We start from the raw sequence: 27,086 nt of genomic DNA, 5'->3' as shown, positions 1-27,086 counted from the left end.
GAAAACAAATCGTTCCATTATTATTGGAAAAGCCCAAGTTTTCTAGAATTAATGTCATCTATTACACAAAAAATTAAGCATGATACTAAAAATATAATTATTAATTTTTAAAAGATGTAATGACTACTCAATAGAGTTAATTTATAAAGCAACATTTGTTGTGCTAAATATATCATAATATTTATACTGTTAGTTGATAAATATATTACAATGCATAAAATTTTAATCTGTAGTTAATACTCAGAATTTATATTAGTTTGAAATATCTGGTTTATTTTAGGTTAATTAGAATAGAATTTAAATGAATTTTTAAATTAAGTATTTGACATACTCAACGGGCAAAAACTAAAAGCTTTCCCACCAAGATCAGAAACAAGACAAGGATGTCCACTTTCACCACTTCTTTTCAACATAGTATTGGAAGTCCTAGCCACAATGGTCAGACAAGAAAAAGAACTAAAAGGCATCCAAATTGGAAAGGAGGAAGTAAAACTATCATTGTTTGCAGATGACATGATAGTGTACATAGAAAACCCTGTAGACTCCACCCAAAAACTACTCGACCTAATAAGTGAATTTGGCAAAACAGCAGGATTCAAAGTCAATATTCAAAAATCAAAGGCATTTTTGCATGTCAGCAATGAAATAGAAGAAGAAATCAGAAAAAAATACCATTTGCTATAGCAACCAGAAAAATAAAGTACCTAGGAATGAATTTAACCAAGGAAGTAAAAGACCTGTACACAGAAACTATACAACATTGAAGAAAGAAATTAAGGAAGACTCAAATAAATGGAAGCATATATCATGTTCATGGATTGGAAAAATTAATATCATCAAAATGTTCATACTACTCAAAGCAGTTTATACATTCAATTCCATCCTTATTAAAATACCAATGATGTATTTCACAGAAATAGAACAGACATTTCAAAAATTTATATGGAATCATAAATGACTACGAATAGCCGTAGCAATTTTGAGAAAGAAAAACAAAGTAGGAGGGATCACAATACCAGACATCAAACTATATTACAAGGCCACTATAATCAAAACAGTACTGGCACAAGAACACACCCATAGACCAGTGGAACAGAATAGAAAGCCCAGAAATAAGCCCAGGTCTATATGGTCAATTAACATTTGATAAAGAGGGCAGAAACATAAAGTGGAGTAAAAATAGCCTCTTCAAAAAATGGTGTTGGGAGAGCTGGACGGCTACATGCAAAAAATTGAAATTGGATCATCAGCTGACACCATACACAAAAATAAACTCAAGATGGATAAAAGACTTAAATATAAGTCACAACACCATAAAAGTCCTAGAGGAGAACATAGGCAAGAAACTCTCAGATACCCCACACAGCAATATTTTCACCAATATATCCCTGAAAGCAAGGGACATAAAGGAAAGAATAAACAAGTGGGACCTCATCAAAATAAGAAGCTACTGCATGGCTAAAGAAAACATCAGCAAAATGAAAAAGGAGCCAACCATATGGGAAAATATATTTGCCAATGACACATCAGATAGAGGTTTGATCTCCAAGATATATAAAGAACTCACACAGCTCCACTCCAAGAAGACAAACGATCCAATCAAAAAATGGGCAAAGGACCTGGGCAGACGCTTTTCTTTGAAAGGATACTCGGCATCACTAGCCATCGGAGAAATGCAGATCAAAACCACAATGAGATACGACATCACACCGGTCAGAAGGGTCATGATAAACAGAACAACAAACAGCAGGTGCTGGCGAGGCGGTGGAGAAAAGGGAACACTAGCATAGTGTTGGGGGAATGCAGACTGGTGCAGCCATTGTGGAAAGCAGTGTGGAATTTCCTCAAAAAGCTGAAAATGGAACTGCCTTTTGATCCAGGGATTCCCCTGCTGGGACTATACCCTAAAAACCCCAAAATGCCAACTCAAAAGAACCTATGCACCCCAATCTTCATAGCAGCACAATTTACAATAGCCAAATGTTGGAAGCAACCTAAATGCCCATCGGTAGATGAGTGGATCAAAAAAGTATGGTACATTTACACAATGGGATACTATGCAGCAGAAAGAAAAAAAGAACTGCTAAACTTCACGACAGCATGGATGGAACTGGAGAGCATTATACTAAGCGAAATAAGCCAGGGGGCGAAAGACAAATACCATATGATCTCACCTATAAGTGGAATCTAACCAATAAAATAAATAAGCAAGGAAGCTATGAGCAGCAACATTGAAAGAAAAAAGAAACAGAGTCGAAGGAAGAAGGGAGGGATGGACAGGGAAAGGGAAGGGAAGGGACAAGTCAAGGAACATATAGCAAGGACTCAAGGACAAAGCCAAAGTGGGGAAGGATTGAGGGGAAAGTGATGGGGGGAAGGTGGAGACAAATGTATTTGAAATAAATAAACAAACAAATAAATAAAGATAAAAAATTAAATATTTGAGTTCAAATAATGTATTATGTATATTGTTTAACATTATTTACAAGCATGAGTTCAAATAATAGCAATGCATAGAAAATTACTAAGACAATTTTGTCAGCACTCATAAAATGCATTTAAATCCCTATATTAGATAAAACAAAATTCCAAAAATGAAATGAATAGTAATCTAGTTTCTCCAGTGGTCTATAGTTGCTAGCATGTTTATATCCAAAATAATGTTTGTTTTTTTCATTGAAGCTGTATGTGGCCTTTTGATACTGGCACTCTTATATGTACTTTTTAAAAAAATAACAGTAGAAAGCTTTAACTGTTTTCATGTTTTTTTGCAATACTGCCATTTGAAATATATCATCACATATTATAACAATAATATGGGATTTTTTATACCAATGGCTAGCTATAAATGCTCAATAAGTATCTGTCCTTGATAGTTTTAACCAGATTCCAAAATAATGACGACATCATCATCATCATCATCATAATAGTCAATGTTGGCTGTGCCTTTATTTTTCTCTGGTTGGAGGCACCAAAGTCTTCTGTTAAATTTCCACATTCATGTCATTAAAAAGTCACTGAGTGTAGCTTTTGTCTATGGATATAATCTACACTTAGAAAAATAGACAAGTGACAGGTTAACTATTTCAGGTAAAGAACCATTTATTGACAAACTAGTGAGCATTCCTCATTATGAATGTGACTACATTTTAATGATCTGTGTACATTTTTCTCATTCTTTTAGTATAATATCTTGAATATTAGGAATTCAATGAATGTTGGTTAATTTGAGAGGAGTATCCAGACTTCTCCATGTTGCCAAGCACATTCGTTTATTCAGAGAACATCAGGAGAGTCATATAGCTGTATTAGTTTAACACTCCACCCTACACAAAGTTTTAATGTATTATATAAGTTAAGTAATAAGCAACAAAATTTATGTTCTGTTACTCCAATTGTGGCATGAAATTCATGACATGAAACTGTCAAAACAATTTGCCTATATTTTCTTACATAAAATAATTTTTATTTTATTAAGCATTTGCTATGAACTAGAACTGACTAAAGAGCTTTATATTTTAGCTCATTTGAGCCTCACTACAAATTCATAGGGTAGATGCTATTGTTATCACCCACATTTTACAGAAGAGTAAACTAAGCTGCAAAGAGTTTAAGGAACTTTCCCAAAGACACAGAATAAATACAATTAGCAAATACAGGATTCAAATTACTGTTGATCTGAATGCATAACCAGTTCTTTAGCAATCATATTGTGCTCTGCTTTCTTACTGATATGATTATAAATTAAAGGTAATTAATATAATGTTCTCATTAATCTACTATTTCGACTGAATTTGGTGGTATAAAGCAGTCCTCAAAGACAAAAATATACAAAAGGAAAAAACATGGCTTTTGTCCCTCAGTATTCTTGTTTCTCTTTGCTTTTTTCCATTTCCCACAATATGGAATTGCATAAACTCACACTATAGACATGTTTGCTTAGAAAATTATAACTTTATTTTTATTCTTTTTTTGTTTTTTTTTTAATTTGTATTGTTGTTCAATTATAGTTGTCTCCAATCCCGCCCCCATTACTCTCTGTTGCCCTACCCACATTCCACTTCCAATTCTACACCCTCATCATCTTTGTCTTGGGTCCTTTGTACATGTTCCTTGACTTAACCCTTCCCCTTCTTTCCGCCGTTATGCCCCTCTCCCCTCCCCACTGGTCACTGTCAGTTTGCTTTTTACTTCAATGTTTATGGTTCTATTTTGCTCGCTTGTTTGTTTTGTTGATTAGGTTCCACTTATAGGTAAGACCATAGGATATTTGTCTTTCACTGCCTGGCTTATTTCACTCAGCATAATACTCTCCAGTTCCATCCATGATGTTGTGAAGGGTAGGAGTTCCTTCTCTCTTTCTGCTGCATAGTATTCCATTGTGTAAATGTACCAGTTTTTTGATCCACTCATTTACTGATGGGCACTTAGGCTATTTCCAGCACTTGGCTATTGTATATAATGCTACTATGAACACTGGGATACTTAGGTTCTTTTGAACTAGTCTTTCAGGATTCTTAGGGTATAATCCCAGCAGTGAAATTGCTGGGTCAAAAATCAGGTCCATTTTTAGTTCTTTGGAGAAATTCGGTATTGTTTTGTAAAGTGGATGAACTGTCTGCATTCCCAACTGACAGTGCACTAGGTTTCCCTTTTCTCCATCACTCCCCCAACACTTATTGTTGATTTGTTTATGATGGCCATTCTGATCAAGGATGCAAGGATGGTACAATATTCACAAATCAATAAGCATAATACATCACATAAAGAAAAGGAAAGACAAAAATCACATGATAGTATCAAAAGATACAGAAAAAAAACATTTGATAAGGTAAAGAACCCATTTGTGATAAACACACAGCGAAGTCAGAGTAGAGGGAGCATACTTCAATGTAATAAAGGCTATATATGAGAAATCTACAGCCAACATCATATTCTTTTTTAACAAATTTAATGAAATATTATTGGCAAGGAATGAACTGCAAAAGTTTAAATGATATGCTTTGATAAAGTCTGGCACATTAATACACCCATTAAAACTTCACCAAATTTAAGATAATGTATAAATATCTTATGCATTTCTCATGTTCCTTTGTAATACCTTCCTCTCAATCTTCCTGGAACCCAACTCCATTCTCAGGCTAACAGTAATCTGCTTTTTGTAAACACAGATTTGATTAGACAGATTTTCTTGAATTTATACAAATGAAATTATACAGTGTTTATTCTTTTATGTCTAAATTATTTCAATTAGTATAACTATCTTAAGATTGTTCTGGGTTGTTAAGATTTTACCACGTTGTCATGTGTATCAACAGTTTATTCTTCTAATTCCAATGTATGGGAATACCACAATTTGCTTATCTATTCACTTATTGGTTGACATTTTGAGTTATTCCAAATATGTGGATATTACAATACATTTATACACATTTATGTCTCTAACCATTTTTAATTGAGCTCATAAAATATACATATAGTTATGTATTTTATTAATTGTGAATATTTGATAGTATCATGAATTTATTAAATTCTTCTATAAAATAACATATTATCATGTAGATGATACATCATTGATAAAAATTTAGATCGTTTGGAGACATGCACACACATACATACATGTGGGCACACACTTATCCTGTTCTATATCTGATAGTAGCAACATACACTTTTAGAAGTAAAATTCCTGGATCCAAAGCAATTTCACAAATATTTCTGCACTCACTCATCCTGTACCATCAGGATACAATTTTAGAAGTAAAATTTCTGGGTCAAATACTAACAGTAAAATTTACAACCTTGATTCACAGTGTGTGTGTGTGTGTGTGTGTGTGTGTGTGTGAGAGAGAGAGAGAGAGAGAGATAAATTTTTAAGTTCAAAGCTCTCTCAGAAATGTTTGATTTTTATGGGGTGAAAAGACAATGAATAGACAATGAATAGTGGTGTTACCTATAAAATCTCAAGAATTATAACATAACAAAAAATAATGAAAACAAATTAATTTCAAAATATGTACCTAAAACTACAGCACCAAGTCTGCCAAGGTTTAGGGCCATGCCTGAACCATACAGGCTGCATCCTGATAGCATAGAAATGGATGAAAAAAATGCTTTAGATATCCAATTACAGTGTGAAAACCCAGCAGTAATTTAATAAGGAGGTAACGTTGTAATGTGTGACTCTTGTATGCTCTGATAGCATTTAGAAGAATGACTGACTCCCAGAGCAGAAATAGGCTATGATAAGCATTATGGAGAAACATTTTCCAAGGAAACCTTGGGAACTAATTCTCACCCACCAGTAAATCTGTTCATCAGACATATTTTTCTGAAATACATCTGCCGCTTGCAACATGAGATTATGGTGACAATTAGCAGCTGTTGTCAGCTTTGCTTTACTTCGTTAGTAATCATGGATTTCCCAGGTTATAAGATTGATAATAAGCTTTACAGGTTCTGAAAAAAAGCGTGTTCTCTCATTTCATATCTATTTTATGCTCAAAATATTTAAAGTTCAATGAAATTTTAAAGAACTCTTTTTTTACTGCTGTCAAATCATAAGTCCAAAACAAACTTGCTAGAGGGACATTAGTTACACCTTGAAGAAATGTACTTGATTCCACCATTGACTAGAATAAAAGAATAAATGCTTTCATATTTTTGACTCCTTGATATTTGCTGATTTTATTACAGGCATTCAAATAATAATAATTTGAAAAAAGTCACTAATATCTGCAAAAGTTTGTTCAAACTTAATATAGCTACATCTCTTTTTTGAAGGGGAATGAAGGTTTCATAATTCAGAGCCAGAAAACACATTTCTCAAAAGCAGTAGATGGGAATGAAAGAGCATAGGTATAGCCTAATTATTTTGAATTAGTCGATCAATAATGTGCCTGAAGTTCAGTAAAGGAAAAGGAATGCTATCTTTGACATATTTCTTCAGGTTATCAATTTGCTCTGGTGTCTAATTAATTTTACAAGTTTTATTTTGTAGCAGGTGAAACTACATGGATCTGATGTGTGTTTTTATTGGTAGAACATTTAAAAAAGCAAACTACAAAAATCAGATTTCAGCTTCCATAGGTTCAGTTACATTGTGGTCTTTCTTACTATCTGTGACCTGTATGATTGGATGCAGTCTCTGAGGGAGATATTCATCCCAAAAACTGCACCAGTGATCTTTTAAAAAATTATTGTTCAAATTCATTGTGAAGAGATTAAGAAAATGCTTTAATAGGTCATCTGCTGGAACACAGAGATAGCTTTGTCCTGTGTTAAGTGTTTATTGGGTTCTTTTGGTCATTTTCTGTAATCCAGTGCATTTATTATTAATAAGTAAACCACAAGGTTGAAAATAGGACATTAGCTGCTAAGTAAGAGAAAATTATACTTGGGCTTTGAAAAACTTCAGGGCATTATTTGCACTAGGGCAAATTTCTGAATATATATTAGAAGTTGGTAGTGTTAATATGTTAAAGTGAGTTATTTCTAAATCACCACAGTGATAGATCTTCATGAATTCTTAACTTGAAAGCAATGCCTTTCGAATTTAAATCTAAGAGTAGAACAGCTGAATTTCTGACTTACTCTGACTTTGCATAAGCTCCAAGTAATTCAAAGCTAGATTTGTATAATGTTAGAACTCGTAGCTGTTTCTCAATTATGGAAACCCTTATGCTAGTATTTGGAACAAGTATCAATGGGCATAAAAGCCTCTATTTTCCTCTTGGTTGTTCAATGTAAACAGCCATAAGCAAAAAATGGTTAATTATTTAGCTTCCCAATAATGGACAGAAATATATGTAGGTGACTATTGTAAACTGAGTCCCATTCAATACATAATGTAGTTATGTTGTTTTATTTTGTTTTGTTTTTATTTCAGATTGTTTTTATTCTAAAGCAGAATTAAGAAAAATAAAACATTATTTTAATGTTTCAGTGACAGCCCACATTCAGAACTAAATTATAGTTGATACCTGAAGATAAATTATTTGATTTCATTTTAGCACTATTAAGCAATGGAGATTAAAAATATATATATGATTTTCATCTTTAATTTTAATACATTAATAGAGATATTAGAAATATGAACTATCTCAGGTGTTTGTCTGACAATGTATTTTTGGTTAAAACTAATACAACTTTTGTTTTTAGGATATAAATATATGATATTTTATATAGTTTTATATATTAATTGTTTATTAATATATCTAGGTTTCTAAGTCTCCTCTGCCAAGGATTTTCGATGCGAGAAAATCTTGGGCAGTTATTGTATGTCATAGGAGTCTTTCCAAACCCACCAGATGCTTTTTATAATAATTATATAATAAAATCACAACAATACTTATTGAAAAAGTGAAAGAATATTACCATTTCCGTGCAACTGTATCATTCATTGCATTACCCTTCCACAAGTTAACAAGAAGATGATATAGTTGGTTCCATATTTCAGGAGTGGGGTACCGAAAGAAACATGAAGACATATATTTAAAATTTTTAACTATTCCACGTTTGAGATGAATACATGAGGTCTGTCCAGAAATAGTCCAGCTATTGTTAATACAAAGAGAATGGTTTCCACAACATCCATGTAACCTGGCAGTCAAGGAGAGTGGACTGAAATGCACGTATTTAAACAATGACAACTTCACTGTACTAGTCAGTTGGGGGTGGGAGACACCATGGCGTGAGCATGTGTACTGGGTAGCTATCACATTCAAAATGACTGAGCAAGTAGAGCAGTGAACCTGCATCAGATTTTACATTAAGCTTGAAAATTTCTCTGAGGAAACTATTCAAATGATTCAGAAGGCCACTGTTATGGGCCACTGGTGATTGAAAGCTTTATTACAATAACATGCCTGTTCATGAATCAATGTCTTGTGCAGAGTTTTTTGGTGAAACTTCAAATCACCCAGGTGATGCAACCCTGCTACAGCCCAGATTTGGCACCCTGCAACTTCTGGCTTTTCCCCAAACTGAAATCACCTTTAAAAGGGAAGATATTTCAGAACATCAATGAGATTCAGGAAGATATGACAGGCAGCTGATAGCAATTGGGAGACCTATGTGAGGTCCCAAGTACCTATTTTGAGGGAGACAGAGGTGTCATTGTCCTGTGTACAATGTTTCTTGTATCTTGTACCTTCTTCAAAAATGTCTCTATATTTCATAATACATGGCTGGATAACTTCTGGACAAACCTTCATATATATGCCCCACATTCACTTTAAAGCGATATTTGTAAGTCTGAACAAATCACTTTACAAAGTTTACTGGAAAATAAATTAGGCAACCACAAGGGTGTACTATGTTAAATTGTTTAAATTAATTTTGATATATGTTTACTAATATATGCCTTATATTCAGCATAGTTCATATAACAATAGACTAACTCACATGTTCTTTATTAAAACAACCCAAACCAAAAATATCCTATAATTTGGATACATGTATTTTCATACTTTTCATCCAGTGTTTAAAAGTTGCCAATGTTTTACAATATTTAGAAACCTACATACATATTACTTGTGTTTTTCAAAGTCCATGCTTAATAATTGATACATTATAGATGTATAATAGAAACTGTACTTCCTTAATCTGTTGGATTAAAAAGTTCATTGTTTAAGTGCTTGTAATAGATACCTAACAAATAAAGATAATATTAGTTGATGATTAGTCTGTAAGTTATCCATTACTATAATTTCTTTTCTTTTTTATTAGTGATGTATTTTATATTTTTTTAATTATACTTTATTGATTATGCTATTCCAGTTGTCCAAAATTTCCCCCTTTGCCCCTCCCTGCAGTATCCTCTGCTACTTCAGGCAACCCCCTACAACGTTGTTCGTGGGTCATGTGTATGAATTCTTTGTCTACACCAATTCCAAACTGCACTTTACATCCCCATGAATATTCTATAACTACTTATTTGTACTTTTTTAAAAAGATTTTATTTATTTATTTTTAGACAGAGAGGAAGGGAGAGAGACAGAGAGGGAGAGGAACAACAATGTGCGGTTGCTTCTCATGGACCCCCCCACTGGGGACCTGGCCCACACGCCAGGCATATTCCCTGACTGGGAATCAAACCAGTGACACTTTGGTTCTCAGGCTGGCACTCAATCAACTGAGCCACACCAGCCAGAGCCCTATTTGTACCTCTTAATCACCTCAGCTCTTCACCCATTACTCCACACCACCTTCCCATATGGCAAATATCAAAACGTTCTCAGTAACCATATTCTGTCTCTGTTCTTCTAGTTTGATTAGTTTGTTTTTTGGAGTCAGTTGTTGCTAGATACATATTCATTGCCGTTTTATTGTTCATAGTTTTGATTTCTTCTTTTTTGAAAATAAACCTCTTTAACATTTCATATAATAATTGTTTGGTGATGATGAACTCTTTTAGATTTGTTCTAGTGTGGGAAGCTCTTTAGTTGCCCATGGGTTCTAGATGATAGTTTTACTGGATAGAACAATCATGGCTGTAGGTCTCTGCTTTTCAGGATTTTGGAAATGTCTTGGCTATCCTTTTTAACCTTCAAAGTTTCTTTCAGAAATCAGCTGACAGTCTAATGGAAACTCCCCTTTTAGGTAACTAACTGATTTTTTCTTGCTGCCTTTAACATTCTCTCTTTATCTTTTACCATTGGCATTTTAATTATGATGTGTCTTGGAGTGGGCCTCTTTGTATCCATCTTGTTTGGAAATTTTTGTGTTTCTTGGACTTGCATGTCTATTTCCTTCATCAAATCAAGGAATTTTTCTTTCATTATTTTTTCAAATACATTTCAAATTTCTTGCTTTTTCTCTTCCCCTTCTGGAACCCCTGTGATGCAAATATTGGAATGATTTAAGATTTCCCAGCAGCTGCTTACACTATCCTTCTTCTTTTTTTTTAAGATTTTTTTCATGTTAGTCTGATTGGTTGTTTTTGCTTCCTTATGTCCTAAATCATTGATTTGATTCTCAGCTTCATACACTCTACTGTTGGTTCCCTGCAAATTGTTCTTTAGTTCAATAAGTGTGTCTTTCATTTCTGACTAGATCTGTGTTATGCTGTTAAGGTCCTCACTAAGTTCCTTGAACATCTTTATAACCAATAATTTGAACTCTGCATCCAGTAGATTGTTATCTCTATTTTGCTTAATTCTTTTCCTGGAGTTTTGATATACTTTTTTCCCCTTTTGGGCCATGTTTCTTTGTGCTCTCATTTTGACAGCCTCCTGGTATTTGTTTCTATGTATTAGGTAGAGCTTTTATGACTCCTGATCTTGGTAGCATGGCCTAATATAGTAGGTGTCCTCTAGAGTCCAGTGGCACAGCCCCCACTATTACACAAGATGGTCACTCTAGGTGTACCCTTCATGGGAGCTAAGTACACCCTCCTCTTACAGTTGAGTCTTGGTTGCTGTAGGCAGGCCAAAGGGAGGGATTTACCCAGGCCAGTAAGCTTCAAGGACTAGCTAAGACCACTGACCACTAACCTCTGCCCTCCATGGAAGATCAGCTGTTTAGTGGCAGGGCGGTGGTGCTCCAACACGGTCTGTAGCTGTCCACTGGGTGTGCAGGCTCTGGGATTTTGTGGGCGGTTCAGGCCAAGGTCAGCCCCCACCTGTGTTTTGGCCAGGGCCACCATGTCTGAGCTATAGAGTAATCTGAGATGGCTGTTAGTTGAGCTGGGCTTGGAGATCCCCAAGCAAAGCCAAGCTGTTAATATTGGCTGGTTGCTGCTAGTTGCTGATAGCTGCAACTAGCAGCAACCAGTTGCTGATGGCTGCTGATGGCTGGCAGGGGACACTTAGCAAAGGATATAGGGACTGGGAGGCTCACTGAGGCCAGCTTTTGCTTTTGTTTGAGAAGATTTAGGAAGTTGCGAAGCATGAGCCAAGTCCAGCCATTCACATAGAAAAGTCATAGTTAACGGCTTGGATGGGCCATTAGTTGGGTGGGATGGATTCTCAGAGGATTTCCATAGGGAGGGAAACAGTGTTAGCCAGGTTGATGGAGTCTTAGATATGGCACCCACCTGCTGGCTCTTTGGCTCGGTCAGTGGGGCGCGGGGTTTAGAAAAAGGACAATGGCTTCTGCCCACCTTTCTATCTGGAAGAGAGCTGTATCTCAGCTCTTGCCTTGATGCTAAACATTTCATTTCCTCTCTGTATGCCACTGATGCTTTTCAAGCTGCTATCCCAGTACTGGAGCTCAGAAGAAGTGAGTCTGAACAGGTTCGTGTATGGGTTCTTTAAAAGGAGCTCTTTGGGGCTCCAGCAGCTTTTTCCATAGACTCAATACCCGCTGGTTTTTGCAGTGACCAGAAGCCTGTTCTTTCTTTTTCTAACCAGTTTATCCCAGGGTCTGTCACTTTGCTACATGAACCTTTTCCATGGAGTTGCCACACAAAACTCACCTAAGGGTTTGTTAGGAATTCAGAATCCCAGCTCTCCAACTAAACCTACTGAATCAAACTTGTTTTTAACAAGATTCCCATGTGATACGCATATAAGTTAGCATTTTACTTTTCTGCTTTCTTCTATTTTTAAGGGTTCATATCATTAGTTTAGGCCCATCTAGATAATCAATGTTAATCTCTATCTCTATTTTTAACCTTAATCACATCTGCAAAATAACTTTTACAATCAAAATAACCTTACCGCTGGTTCCAGGGATATGGAGGTAGACATCCTTTAGAGGATGGCACTCTTTCACCAATCAGAGGATGATACAAAGTTTATGGTAATATCTTCCATATCTACACCTAATTAGAAATATTCTTTTTGCTAATGACATTTAATTTTTATTTGGAATAGGTTTGAGGGATAAGTTGAAGGGAGGCATTTGATTCAGCTTCCATTTTTTTTAATGAAGAAAGTCATTCAAGAACAATGCATTTTACGACAGCCTATGCATTTGCTTATGCTTCTAAGGACCCCATGGACACATGTTCTTATGTGTTTTCTTAAAGCATAATTTCTATTTAGCCAATGCAGTGACTCTCTCAAGTTTAATATAACTGCTTAATATGTCTCAAGCACTGCATGGGTCTATAATAGGATAATTAAATCAAGTGACAATTCAAAACATACAAGCTGCCACAAGGGTTTATAAGTACAAATAATCACTTCAAAGTACACATAATCATAAAATTGAAATAATAGAAACAGCCAAATATATCAAATTGCCTAAATGACAATTCCATTAAATAAAAATTCAAAAATCTCAGCATTTTACTGGTTATGTTTTTATCAGAGCATGGTGTGAATCGCCGAATGTGTGAACTAATGATCTTAAAACAATGCTTGGATTGATGACTCTCTTTTCGGCTAGGTACTCCGTTGACCGGCACACTGATACAGACTGGGTCTTCAGTGTCCACGCAGACAATGGCTCCATCTTCACCTTGAAGCCTCTTGACCGCGAGTCGTCCCCATGGCACAACATCACCGTGATAGCCACAGAATTAAGTAGGTTGGAAATATGGCCGTCTGAACACAGTCTTTTTAACCCAAGTGGTAAAATAATGACACTAAAAAAGACCCTTTTTCCTTAAGTGAATGGTTGCATCATTAGAAAGATCTGAGAGGAATGATTTAGAGTGTGTTGCATTTTTAATTCTTTTAATGATTACCAAATGTTCATGTCTTTTAAACTTGATTTTCTTTATACCTTCTTATAAGATAGAACTAAGATCTTTCCTCATAAAATTATTCAGTTTAAGAAAGTTATCTCTTACAAATAATAGTTTATCATCAGTCATGTTCTCCTCTTTTTATCATGCATTCCATCTGGACCGTGTAAGAAAGCTGGGGTATCCATCAGCAGTCCAATCAAGCAGCAAATACCACAGAAATGATCTCTTGCTGAATTACAAATGGGGAGAGTGATATCACTGCTTCTCTCTCAATGAGACTGAAATGTTTTCCGTGTTCTCCTTACAGATAACTCAAAACAGAGTAGCCACATTCCAGTCTTCATCAGAATTCTAGATATAAATGACCATGCTCCAGAATTTGCCATGTACTATGAAACCTTTGTTTGTGAAAATGCAAAACCTGGGCAGGTAAATAAAATTATTTTGAACTTTAAAAATAAATATTTTTTCCTCACAAATGTGGATGACATTGACTTACTTTACTTACACTTTTTTTTCCTTCAAACTATTGTCAATCTTTGGTGTAGCCTATCTTGTTTTACCACAAAAGCCACAATGACTTAGAAAAGATGATTTTAATACAGCTTTTATTATGGAATCCATACTAAAATAGGAAAAAAATATAATATATGATTTAATTTATATACTGGTTTCTACCTGGTTCATAATTATGTCGATACTGAATTATATTCACCATAGAAATGCATCAAATAAAACATAAAATATGAAAATAAAATTGTTCTCTGTCAGTATAAAGGGAATAAATCATTGTTTTGTTGATTCTATTTTGTCACTTTTAGTTGCTTAGTCAGAACATTTTGGTTTAGTATAAGTTATATTTTGTATATTTTATTTTGTTACTTTTCAACTTGAATATTAGTGAGATTAAAATAAATATTTTAAGTCCCCTACAGAGTAATATTTCAGATATCTCTAAATTAATTTTAAGCAAAGTCAAGATATGTGCATTTTTGACAGAGTATTTTACAAATGACAGTAATGAAATAAATTTTACTGAGAGAAATTTTAACCAATTACTTAGGTATTTCTTTAAGAAAATGTAGGTATATGAATCCTGTGTAATGTGATTATTTTTTTTTTATATAGAAAATAAAAGTGAAATACAGTCTTGTTTTTCAATAGAGATTATAATGGATTGAGTGTTTCTGTTTCTCTCAACATTCATATGTTGAACCTTCCTAACCACTATTGTGGATTTGTAGATGGGGCCTCTAAGGAAGCAATGGGAATTTAAAAAAGGTCATTAAGGCAGGGCTTTGATCTAAAAGGATTAGTGCCCTTTAAAGAAGAAACACCAGAGAGATCATTCTCTCTCTGTGCACACACTCAAAGGCAAGGCTAGATGAAGGCACACAAGAAGAAAACAACTATCTGCAAGCCAGGAATGATCCCTCACAAGAAGCCCACTGTGCCTGTACCTTAATTTCAAAGTTTTTATTTCATTTTACCAACAGATAATCATTACACAGATATTTGGATTAAAAATTATTTTTCTTTTTCTTTTTTTTTTACTCTCCAATAGGTAATGAGCATATTCTCAGTGCAATAAATGATTTTTTTTATTTTGATGCTTAATATCCATAGCATAGTTGCATATTAGACTATTCATCTACATACTTACTAATGAAAATTCACTTTGTCAACAAGGTATTACTTTATCAGACAGTACTATATTGAGTGCTATACTACATTTATATTTATACACTACTCAGTGTTATTTTTGTTTGATATAATTCTCAAAGTAGGAATAATTAAATTTGACCTATGCTCATATGCTTTCAAATATGTCATATATTTAATGTCATATTTGATAACTCTCATCGAATGTGGATAATTGCTTATTTATTGGGCAACATTGATTTTAAATACCTGCCAATATGTAATATCTCATAATAATTTTAACATGAATTCTTCCAAAATATTGAGATTGAACAGTTTGTTTTCATAAATATGTGGCTATTTAAAAAAATCTTCACAGCTATATTAGTTTCCTAAGGACACCATTTAAAGGGGAGATTTGTCCAGCATGGCAGATGAAATGAAAATGCCCGAAGCGGGATCTGCTTGAGGAGGAAAGGCTGGCTAATCTCAGAAGAGAAGAGCCCCGAGCACCTTTCTCCTTGGACTTTTATTGAGTTTAGCTCTTATAGGGGTACAAAACATGTGAATAAAACTCATCAATCAATGTTAAATAGTAATGATTAAAGGAAGGAGATATGGTTCAAGGATAACAGTAAAGGGATCACAAGAGTCTTTCTGAGGCAGGGTCAGGTAAACCAAGTGACACCCATTCGGCCCTGAAACCTGGGAAAATAAACTCATCCTATGCTCGGACCCCAAACACCGGTACTCATTAATTTGAGAGCATTCTTAGCAAAGCAAGTTTCATAGGATTTAATGCATTCCTTTTCCAGGCTTAATTGCCCCCTGGAAACTACCTGATCCCGTTCAGGGCTGTACCTGTCTCTAGCATAGTTTCATGCCTGAGTCAGGCTGGGAGAGCAGAGCAGCCAAGAGATAAGGAGACTTTTTTTCAGATAGAATGAGGACTCCGGCCATGACAGAGTCAAGGGTTGAAGGTCTTTTGCCCCTTCTCTGTGTCCCCCAAGACCTTTCCTGATGGCCTCAATGTGACTGTGCTTGTCTTAGGTTGCCCCTGCCATCCAGTGGTCTTACCCATTATTGACTAACCAGCCATCCTCAGGGGCTAAGCAGGGTGATGGGAGGGAGGCAGGGGATGAGCCCCTGCTGGGAGGACAGGTTTTGTCTCTTCAGTGGCCTATTTTCCCAAGGCCTCCTTGCTCAGCTCTAGCCTTAGGGCCCTCTCGCCTGTCGGCTAGGCTATAGTCCCTGAAACCAGGCGGGACGGTTCCCAACACGCCATCACAAATTACCACAAATCAGGTAGTTTAAACAGTAGACATGTATTCTCTATATAGTTCTAAAACCAATGTGTCAGCAGGTTCATGTTCTGTCTAAAGGCTCAAGGGAAGACTCTTTCTTTGCCACTTCCTAGTCTCAGTGGTTGCTTGGAGACCCAAAATACTCCAATGGCTGTCTCCACTATTGCATGACATTCTTCCTGTATCTCTTTCTGTATCTCAATTTCCCTCATGTTATGAGGACTCCGTTCACTGGGTTAGTACCCATGTAATCCAGTATGATCTGATCTTAGCTTGATTACATCTGCAAAGGGCCTATTTACCCATAAGGGAAATTCATAGGCGCTGGGGATTAGGACGTGAACATAAATTTTGGGGACACAAGCTAATCAACGATGGGCTATAAAGATTCTTTACTTGTCTATTAGTATGTTTTTCTTTTATTTATTTATATGTTATTCATATATTACAAGTTAATGTTTTAATGTAAAGTATAATTTAAGTAACTAATAATTATTTTAATATATACTACTACTATTAAAATATCTATGTATTTTCATATAGTTGTAAAACAATGTTCTTATAAAAATTAACAGAAAGAAGATATATATATTTTTAAGCCTCTGATGTATATTCTCTCAGAAATGCTTAAAGAATGTCCATCTAATTATTTCAAAAAACAGCCATATAATTAAAAGACCAGTGTTGTTTATGATACAAAAATCTTACAAAGTAATAGAACAATTTTGTTATTCTGAAACAAAGTATTGAGCAATAATATTAAGCTTCATGTACATTTTTGTCTATGTCATGCTTCAATTTTCTAGGAGAAACAGTGGATTCAGTTTGTATTAACAATTTTCAGAAGCATCGTATAAAAAGACATAAAGTTACATGTCACTTTGTCAAAATGAATAAAATTATGGTTAATATAAAATTATAGAAGGAAACTCTTGACTAGTGAGTATACAGATTAGTATGCCTATAAAGGGAACACAACACCCAAAACAACACATACATTAAACTACTCTGAAATTCCACTAATTGTTCATCAAAGAATCAGACTATGATACCCAAAAGTGGTGGAACTGTTTGGTTTTTTTTAAGATGAGAAATTTGAAAGTCAGAGTCATTAAATGACTGTGAGGCGAAGTCACAGAAATTACAAGTCCTGGACTAGAAAAACAGACACCTGAGGTGTAGCTGAGTGTTTTTTCCCCAATGGAGAGCTCAGTGGCATTTTTTGTACACAGTCCGTCCTTTGCTGCTCCAGTTGTGACTCCACAGCACAGCCCTGGTTTACAGAGAGCACAGCTACGAGGTTCTGTAATTTCTCCAAGTTGGCATGGGTTTTACAATACTTGAGAAGCATTTATTTGTATATCTTTCTAAACTTTGGCAACACCATTAAAAGATAGGCAAATATTTGAATAACATATGCGATATGATTGCACTTGTGGTGTCCCATAGCTCTAAAAACGTTTGATTTATGATATTATTTGACATATTGCTCATTTTCCAAAATGCTATTAATAGTATTTTTAATCTATAGGAGGTGATTATGCTAAGTAAACTCTTATGTTTTTAAAGCATCTCTTATGTTCTTTACCTTTATGCCAACCATTATCTAGTGTAGACAACAGATTGGTAAATAATTAATAACAAAAAGACTGGTGCTTCCTGAAATATTCAAAGAGGATTGATGTTGGAGTCATCAATTCTTTCTTTAAGGTTTTACACTATACCAGGCAGGAATCAAACACTGAATCATAGAGATACCCTGTAAATGAATACTTGATAGATATTGTTTTATTATTAATTAGGTTAGTTATATTAGATACAACCGTTAAACCAAAAACAAAAACTTTGGCATAATTTTTTGAGATGGAATTTTTTCCCCTTAACTGCAGTGGTATATTAAAGTGCAAACACTCATTAAAATTCTCTTGTAATAACTAACAGGCCTGTATTTCTGTTGTGCTTTATTTAATGTATTTTGTTTTAGTTGATCCAGACTGTCAGTGTCATGGACAAGGATGATCCTCCCCGAGGCCACAAATTCTTCTTTGAGCCAGTGCCAGAGTTTCCCCTCAATCCAAACTTTACCATTGTAGATAATAAAGGTATAGACCATTTTTTTATTCAAAAAATTTTATGAGACCTTAAGATGCAAAATTAAAAAGCTGATGTGAGTTATTCCCTCCCCACGCATTTTTTCCAGATAACACAGCAGGAATCATGACTCGAAAAGATGGGTACAGCCGCCACAAAATGAGCACCTATCTCCTACCGGTTTTAATCTTTGACAACGATTACCCGATCCAAAGCAGCACGGGCACTCTCACCATCCGGGTGTGCGCCTGTGATAACCAAGGAAACATGCAGTCTTGCAATGCGCAGGCCTTGGTCCTCTCGGCCGGGCTCAGCACGGGAGCTCTGGTTGCCATCCTCCTCTGCGTCCTCATCCTGCTCGGTAAAGTTACACCTCTGACCGGTGCCAATTTCCCTGCCTCATTGCCCAGTGATCCTGCACTGAAAAGCACTCTTCTCCGTAGCTATAGATGGAATATTTTAACCTTTTAAAAAACAATTATCCTTTTAACCAACAATTAGCTTTTGTGTGCAGTGATAGGTCTGGCTTTCTAGAAATTAAATTAAAAAAAAAGATAAAACAGCTGGTGATATTTTATATTTATTGATTTCTAAAAAAAAAAATCATACTTTTTAGAGCTAACCATGGTCATTGTTTTGTAATGACTTTTAAGAATTGATTTAATTTTCATATCCATTCTATAAGGTAAATACTTGTATTCTTCTACAGAAAGACTAAATAACTTACACAAAGTCAGTCATTTAAAAAATCTTTGAACTACCTTCAAAACCCAGATCATTTGAATTCAAAATTCCCCTTTCTAATCATTAGTCTCAAAACCAAAGGCTATCTTCACAATTTTAAAACAATTACTAAGTTACGTACATCAGATATGTAAATGGCAAATGTATTTAAATTATCACAAGATAATTTTTTCATAAAATGTGTTATATGTAGGTACAATATATCAAATTAAAAGCCTATGTTCATTTTTTTAAAATTATCACTATGGCATTGTGGGAAATCTAGTCCTGCAATGTTTTCTAAATAAAGTCATGCTTCCAATAGCAAATGTTTTATTTGAGCCTGCCCTAACAGGACAACGATTTAATTCAATTAAACAGTTGTTCCACTGTAAAACATGTCTCCAAAATTGTTTCCAACACATACTCATCCAAAATGCTTATGCTTGGGGCAGGAGAGCTCGCCAAATTTATGTTCCAATGCCCATATGTGCTGGCTTCTTTTCACTGCAAATCCTCTCAAACTATCTGGATGAAATCCCTTTGGCCAGATATCCTTGTAGGACTTCAGTGGGGGATTGATGGAAGTGAGAGTAAACCGTTATTTTTCAGTTAAAATGATCCAACTATTTAGAAAAACATTTTCTCAGGGTGTCAGAACATGCACACTATCATCACCATCAGCAGTCCGCATCTCCACCTGCTGCTGCAAGGTTCAGCTCCTAAGTAATATATTTTTGTATCCCGCATGGAGATTAAATTTGACCTACACTTTTAGCTAAGTGCCACTTTTTACTTTTCATATTGTTTTGTTTGTTCAGATAGTTCTACTTTCCTAATTAAGAACATGAAATCAGGCATATTTTAAATTCCATTTTTTATTCACACATTAATGTAATATGCACACATACATAAAGATACTCATGCATATACGGGCGAACAAAGGCACCCCTCCCAAATAAGTTTAGGTATTACAACATTCTTAAACCAAATTGTGTAACATTTTCTTCTGCAGAAATCCTAGAAGGCTTCTTTTATTCTAAAAAGTGTCACTATTCTTTTCTGAGCAACATAGAACGCACACACTTACTGTTCATCTTCTCAAGTTATTGCCTAAATGTGGAGTGATGCACTATTATTTTAGTTAAAGTTGGCTAGAACCAGATAATAAAACCTCAGTTTTCATTATCAGAGTTCCAATGCAGTCTTGTTGCTCTTTCAAGGCTGCGTACAGATGACTAGGTAGAGTTACTCCATTTCTTTTTTTTAAAGATTTTATTTGTTTATTTTTAGACAGAGAGGAGGAGGAAGAGAAAGAGAGGTACACATCAATGTGTGATTGCCACTCACATGCCCCCCACTGGGAACCTGGTGCGCACTCCAGGCATGTGCCCTGACTGGGAATTGAACCAGTGACCCCCTGGTTTTCAGGCCATTGCTCATTCCACTGAGCCACACCAGCTGGGGTATACTGCATTTCCATAGTTAAGAGAGTCTGCTCTTTGCAAGACAGTGATATAGCATGGGCAATATTTTAGACATACCCTGTTACAAGTGGAAGAAACGTAGTTTTTATTTTATATCTATGTTTCAAGACAAAGTAAGGGATTAAGACTTAGGTCAGGACTTTTTAAACTCTTTGGTTCCTTGGTCACCTTTGGCAGTCAGATAAAGCTTATGGACCTGTTTAGAATAATAATTTAAAAATATATAGAAATGAGTTATATAAGGCAAAACAAAGCATATCTGTCAATTGAACAAAAAAAGAAAACAGCAAAATTTGCTTAATTATTGTCATTTTGCCTTGTTCTAGTAGAAATCAAGTAATCACTTGAAATGTGTTGTAACTATACTGCAAGGTAAAATAAGTGATTTTTATTGGTTTATAGTCACACATACCATGACTATCACAACAATTTATACTGAAATCCATATTAGAAAGGAATGCTTTCTAATTACAGTTACAGTTTAGTGTAAATAATGATACACTTTTTTCTACCCCTTATCTTAGACTCTCTACATTTCATTCACATATCCCAGAATAATAACCTAGTCTAAGGAAAAGAAGCAGATACTGGTGACCTGGTAGAAGAAAGAGAACACTCAGAATAGGTCCTAAAGATCATTTGTTAGAGTTAGTAAACATTATATTAACCTAATAAACTTTTCAAATGATTTGACTATATAGTTGTTCTTTTATTTATAAAAAGTAGAAAATTCATAAAGTCATTCATTCCATGTTAAATTTACAAATACCCTTCTTTTTCTACTGCATGGTTCACTAGATTGTTGGATTTTAAACCTTATGTTTGACTTAATTAGTTTAATTTTATCCTTTTAAGTATAGTTATGTCTTATTTTTACTGAAATTTAAATTTTTTTCTCTATGTTGTTTCTGTATATAGCCCATAACTGAAAGGCCATTATGTGGAGATTAAAGATGCTTGGAATTATTTTTTTTAAAATATTTCTCCCAATTAGTAAGAGCTGAGGAATGTTTGTTGGCCAATAAGACAACAGCGCCGGACTGACTTTTAGTGGAGTTATAAAGTCCTCAAGGGCCAGTGTGAGGTACAGACTCAGTGTAAATGAATTTGCTTTATGTAGTCTTGAAACAGAGGTGGAGAAAAGAAATAATTGATTTTTGAGCCAACATTTTCTTGGTTTTCAGTGAAACACGAATATTACTGACAAAACATTTACTGACCTAAAGTAAGGGAAACCTGTTTGTTATTTCTTTCAGGCAATGTGTAAATGTGCTTTTGGGAAATTTTCTTTTGTTATTTCTAAAATTTTCTTATGCCTAAAAGCAGAGATGTAGTGCATTTTAAATGGAAAAGTTGTATTTTGGAAATGATGTGTTTTTTTCTTGTTTTTCAAATAAATGCATTTTAATGGCATAAGGCAAATATTTACTTGGCATATGTTCACTGTCAAGTGTGTGTGTGTGTATGTTAAATTCCAGCAATATAATGACAAATAAAGAATATCATATGGGAGGAAGTTTATAGTTAACTTGATAATATAGGTTATTTATAAGTAATCATACAATAAAGGTAAAAATATAGGTAAGTAATAAAAAGAAAAGGGACAATACGGGGAATGCAAATTAGCATTTTAGCCTAAAAGCTTGAGTGCAAATTGTGGAAGTAAAGGAAGCCCTCACGAACAACATATGATCTGAGCTACCTTGTAAGATGATTATATGCTTAAGATGTATTTGAGTTTGTATTGTATTTTATAGTGTAAATATAAAATACAATATTGAGTTATATTTCAGATCTTAAGCAGGCTTTAAAAACAGCTCAATAAAGAAACTTAAGTAAGCAGATGTCAACTATAGGAAAGGATGAGATCAATAGCACAAACATATTCATGTACATATATGTTATATATCTTTGTTATGTATGTTATATACCATATATTTTCATATACTTATGTGTGTATATATAGGCATTAGATATACATAACATGTATAGAATGCACACATATGCATATATGCATATACATGAATAATGTTTTACATATATTCCCTTGAGTCACTAAGAAAATATTAAATTGATACTTTCTCTTGGTATAATAATTACTATAGCTTTAAAATTTTAGTATTTTTTAAAAATATATTTGAGAGAAACAAGGTATCAAATATTTACAGTTGGCTAAATATATTAGCCATAATTGAATAAAGCTTTTTCAATGCCAGCGCTCAATAAGAAAGTGAATCTTAAAAGTAAATAAATGACACTGTAATACCTATTTTATCAATTTAGTGTATCCAGTCTTTGGCCCAAATCACCCTGCATTTGTGTAAGATAGTTACTATTTTTATCCAATTTCAGCAATTCTCACACTCCACAAGCATCATTCACAGAAATGTGCTATATATAAAATTTAAATCTCTACCATGGAATCTCACTATTTTCTTTCTTTCTTTTCATTTCTCTCTCTCTCTCTCTCTCTCTCGGTAAGTAGTTTTAGTTGTGCTGTTTGCTGCATTGAAGAGGCAAAGAAAAAAGGAACCTCTGATAATTTCAAAAGACGATGTCCGGGACAACATCGTGACCTACAATGACGAAGGCGGTGGGGAAGAAGACACTCAGGCTTTTGACATTGGCACATTAAGGAATCCTGAAGCAAGAGAAGAAAGTAAACTTAGAAGGGATGTAATGCCGGAAACTATTTTTCAGATAAGGAGAACTGTGCCTCTGTGGGAAAATATTGATGTACAAGATTTTATCCATCGAAGATTAAAAGAAAATGACTCAGACCCAAATGCACCTCCTTATGATTCTCTGGCTACATATGCCTATGAAGGGAATGATTCCATAGCAGATTCACTCAGTTCTTTAGAATCTCTCACAGCGGATTGTAACCAAGATTATGATTATCTCAGCGACTGGGGACCTAGGTTTAAAAAACTGGCCGATATGTACGGGGGTGATGAGAGTGACCGAGATTAAGAGTATTGTATGACTTGATCGATGTTAGTGGAAGTGTTCTTTGTTACTGGGTTGAGTGGCCTGTGTTCTCTTCCTTGGAGGAAATTTTTTAAAAGTCAAAATTTCAAACAATACGTAGGTGTTGTCTTAGTAAGGGTTTGCTTAATCAGTAAGTTTCTGTGAATGAATACAAATGACATAGATTTTTTAAGAAATAATAATAAACCAGTTCACCCTCTTTGCCTAACAATCTCCGAAGGAAAGTATATCACATCAATAATCAATAACAATATATAAAGGCTTTTTGTGCCTTTTCTTAGATATAAGAACTTTATAAATGTTTTCTTAACTGACTTGCAGTTACCTTTACTATTAAATGAAACATTGTGCAACTGCTTTGTAAATTAAAATGGAAAAAATATCCCTAAAGAAATAGGAATGAATATTACTGCCATATTTATTTAGTTGAAGAATGTCTTGGTGTTAATTTATTCATATTTTTATAAATGTATATTTATATTTTTGTATTTTTATGAAATAAACTAGTATTTATAAAAATAAATTTCATTTTATTTAATTCCTAGAAGCAGTTCTGATGTCACTTAAAACAAAAGCTTTTACATCTTTAAAGGTAAAACATGATTTACTCAGGGAAAAATACAGCTATGTTATGCATGTGATTTGGAACTAGAATGTACTGGAACTGTAAAAGAACTTTAGTACAGATTGTGAATTTCTGCTTCAAAACTTAAATATGAACAAGTGTTTACTGAGTCATTGGCATCAACCCATCAATAGGATATAAGTCACATGTGGAACAGAAACTATTATAATTGTGATTAACTTTTTTTGTACCATTTTTACTATGAGATAAAAGGGTGAATTAAGAGAGAAGTTCTGTAAGTAATGCTATGTAGATGACATCTAAATATCTCTTCTCCCATCAATAGTAGTTTTCAGAATGAGAAATAATAATTTTGATTTTTTTTCCTTCATGATCAGACAATTCAGGCAATATAACTTGGGTAACATTTAGAGTGTATATATAAAAACTAGAAAAATGTTTTAATTATTTTATTGAGTAGATACACAGTCATTGTATTTGAGGAAATCTTGGAAAAACTAGTGACATGTAGATTAAAGACAAGAAACCTGAAGAAATGTGAAATTTAACTAATGATTAGATTGTCCAGAAAACAGAACATAGCCACCCTCACACATGGGAAAGAAGGAGATGGATAATTCTGCATAATAACATTTTTGCAATGTTTGAAAGACTGCCAGATAGAGCACTTGCCCTTATTTAGCCTGGAAAATAAAACCTAAACCAAAAGAAAGAAATTGCACAGTGAGATTCCTTGTTATCCATTTTCTGTGACATTAATGATCCTTTTCTTTCCCTTTTTTACTTATCTTTCAAGGAACAAATGCCATGGTCAGGGTGATTTCTAGGTGAAATTTATATAGAAATTTAACATTGAATAGTCTGTTATCAAGATTTTTCAAATAGCATATACCTACCAAATTGTAAAGAGGCACTTTTGTGTTCTATTATCTTACTATGTGGTAACATCTTTTAAAAGTAAGGCTGTTTTAATAATTTTACCATCAATAGGTAACATACATTACAGAGTTTATGTAATGTTAAGGAAAAAATAAACATCCTGGCCCATTAAGAATTATTTGATTTTTTTTCTAATCATGGGAATCTCTTAGAAAACAGAATGTTTTCAGTTTTAATATTAGTTTAGAAAATTCTAGTTTTCACCTAAGAAAGTAGTTTGTCTGGCATGAATCAGACAAATATTTGAGGAGGATCATATAGAGTATCAAGGTAGTCAGAAAAAATCAATTAAATATCCATTAATGCTTCTTATAATCCCTTAAACTCTAATCATTAGAAAGATAAGTGACAATAAGTCAATAAATTCTGAAGAAGACTATAATGAGTGTATTTGTAACATCTGCTTAAAAAGAAGAATTATGTCAAGTAAGAAATGGAGAAATTGATAATTACATCACATTTGCCTCTTTGGGTTTGCTGTTTTTTAAAACCTAAGGGGACCACAACAAACCAAACCATCTACAAGTTTTGACCTAAGGTTGCTATGATAAAATAATATTTTAACCATATACTAGATAGAATAAGACATTGATTTTTTTAAGCTCCATCTGAAGAAATGTTAATTTGACTACCAGTTTTTTGGTAATTTGGTACTTAAATAATGAAGTTGGATTCATAATTCTCGTTCCTTGATCTGGAAATGAATAATATGTTGAATCTTTATTAAGACAGAGATAGAGATTTCATATTTCATAGATATACTTTAATAATAATTTTTGCTATAAATCAATGTCCTGATTTGATCAATGAAATTACCAGATCTCTGTAAAACCAATACTTCCTATACTTTTCCAATAATTTAAGAAATGCTTTTTATGAGAAAAAACGACATTTAAGAGTCAAATCAAATTTTATTAATTTCTTACTGGTAAGTTAAAAATAGTTCTTTACTTTTCCAGAAAAGTAGACATGAAAATATTTACACTATTGGGTTTGGATCTTATTTTACTAGATGCACAAAATACCACCAGTCATTTTAGTTTCTATCATTTGATTCTCACATATTAGTGCCTTTCACCTTGATGTTATACTTCAAATATTTGCCAAATGTCAAATGACATGCTCAATATTTTGTATGACAATCTTTTTAATTTGATAAAATATTATGAATACTTAGGAGATTAACATAAAATGTAAACAAAATAAATTATTCTCAAATTTATAACTGTGCATTCATTCAACACCGTATTGATTAGAGCTTAAACTGTTAAATCCAAGTATTATTGTTAAATTCTGCTTAATCATAATTAAGTCACTATTTAAAAAGACCTTTACAAAATTACAGAAAAGCATGAATAATATTTCCATTATTTTTAGCTTCACAACTGAACTAAAATAGCATTCAATGATCTTTGCTTTTAAAAGAATATGGTAATAAAACTTAACTAGATTTCAGACCATCAATTCCAAATGTCAGAATTAAATTACAAGCCAACCCAAAGAAGGAATAAAATAATAGCCTTCTCTTCTGAAGTTTTAATTATCTTCATAGTTTCCTAATCATCAGCCTGCTCTTAGCTCATTTTTTTTTTATTCATGGGTGATAGAGTATTGGTAAAAGCAAGCTAAATAATCCTGAAAATATTTCTTACTTAAATATTTAATTGCTTCCCAAATTTCAGTAATAA

The 27,086-nt window shown here is 33.8% G+C and overlaps 1 protein-coding gene across 3 annotated transcripts in view; it reads left to right on the top strand.

The window, feature by feature from the left end:
• Nucleotides 1-23,855, top strand: part of CDH9 (cadherin 9) — a 71,011-nt gene extending 47,156 nt beyond the window's left edge. For 2 of the 3 annotated variants that reach the window (XM_054584001.1, XM_054584002.1), the window contains 5 exons: nt 13,333-13,469; nt 13,944-14,065; nt 18,566-18,683; nt 18,782-19,033; nt 23,368-23,855. In XM_054584001.1, the coding sequence (XP_054439976.1) occupies nt 13,333-13,469; nt 13,944-14,065; nt 18,566-18,683; nt 18,782-19,033; nt 23,368-23,855 (1,117 nt within the window). Of the gene's footprint in view, nt 1-13,332; nt 13,470-13,943; nt 14,066-18,565; nt 18,684-18,781; nt 19,034-23,364 lie in introns of all 3 variants that reach the window. The other variant, XM_054584000.1, reaches the window with a different exon arrangement.
• The last annotated feature ends 3,231 nt before the right edge of the window (nt 23,856-27,086 follow it).

Source organism: Pteronotus mesoamericanus, unplaced genomic scaffold, assembly GCF_021234165.1.
Source record: "Pteronotus mesoamericanus isolate MK-2021 breed Mesoamerican mustached bat unplaced genomic scaffold, CSHL_Meso_final contig_75, whole genome shotgun sequence".
Classification (NCBI taxonomy): Eukaryota; Metazoa; Chordata; class Mammalia; order Chiroptera; family Mormoopidae; genus Pteronotus; species Pteronotus mesoamericanus.
The sequence above is the reverse complement of the archived record's forward strand: the minus strand, read 5'-3'. Positions and strand labels throughout refer to the sequence as shown.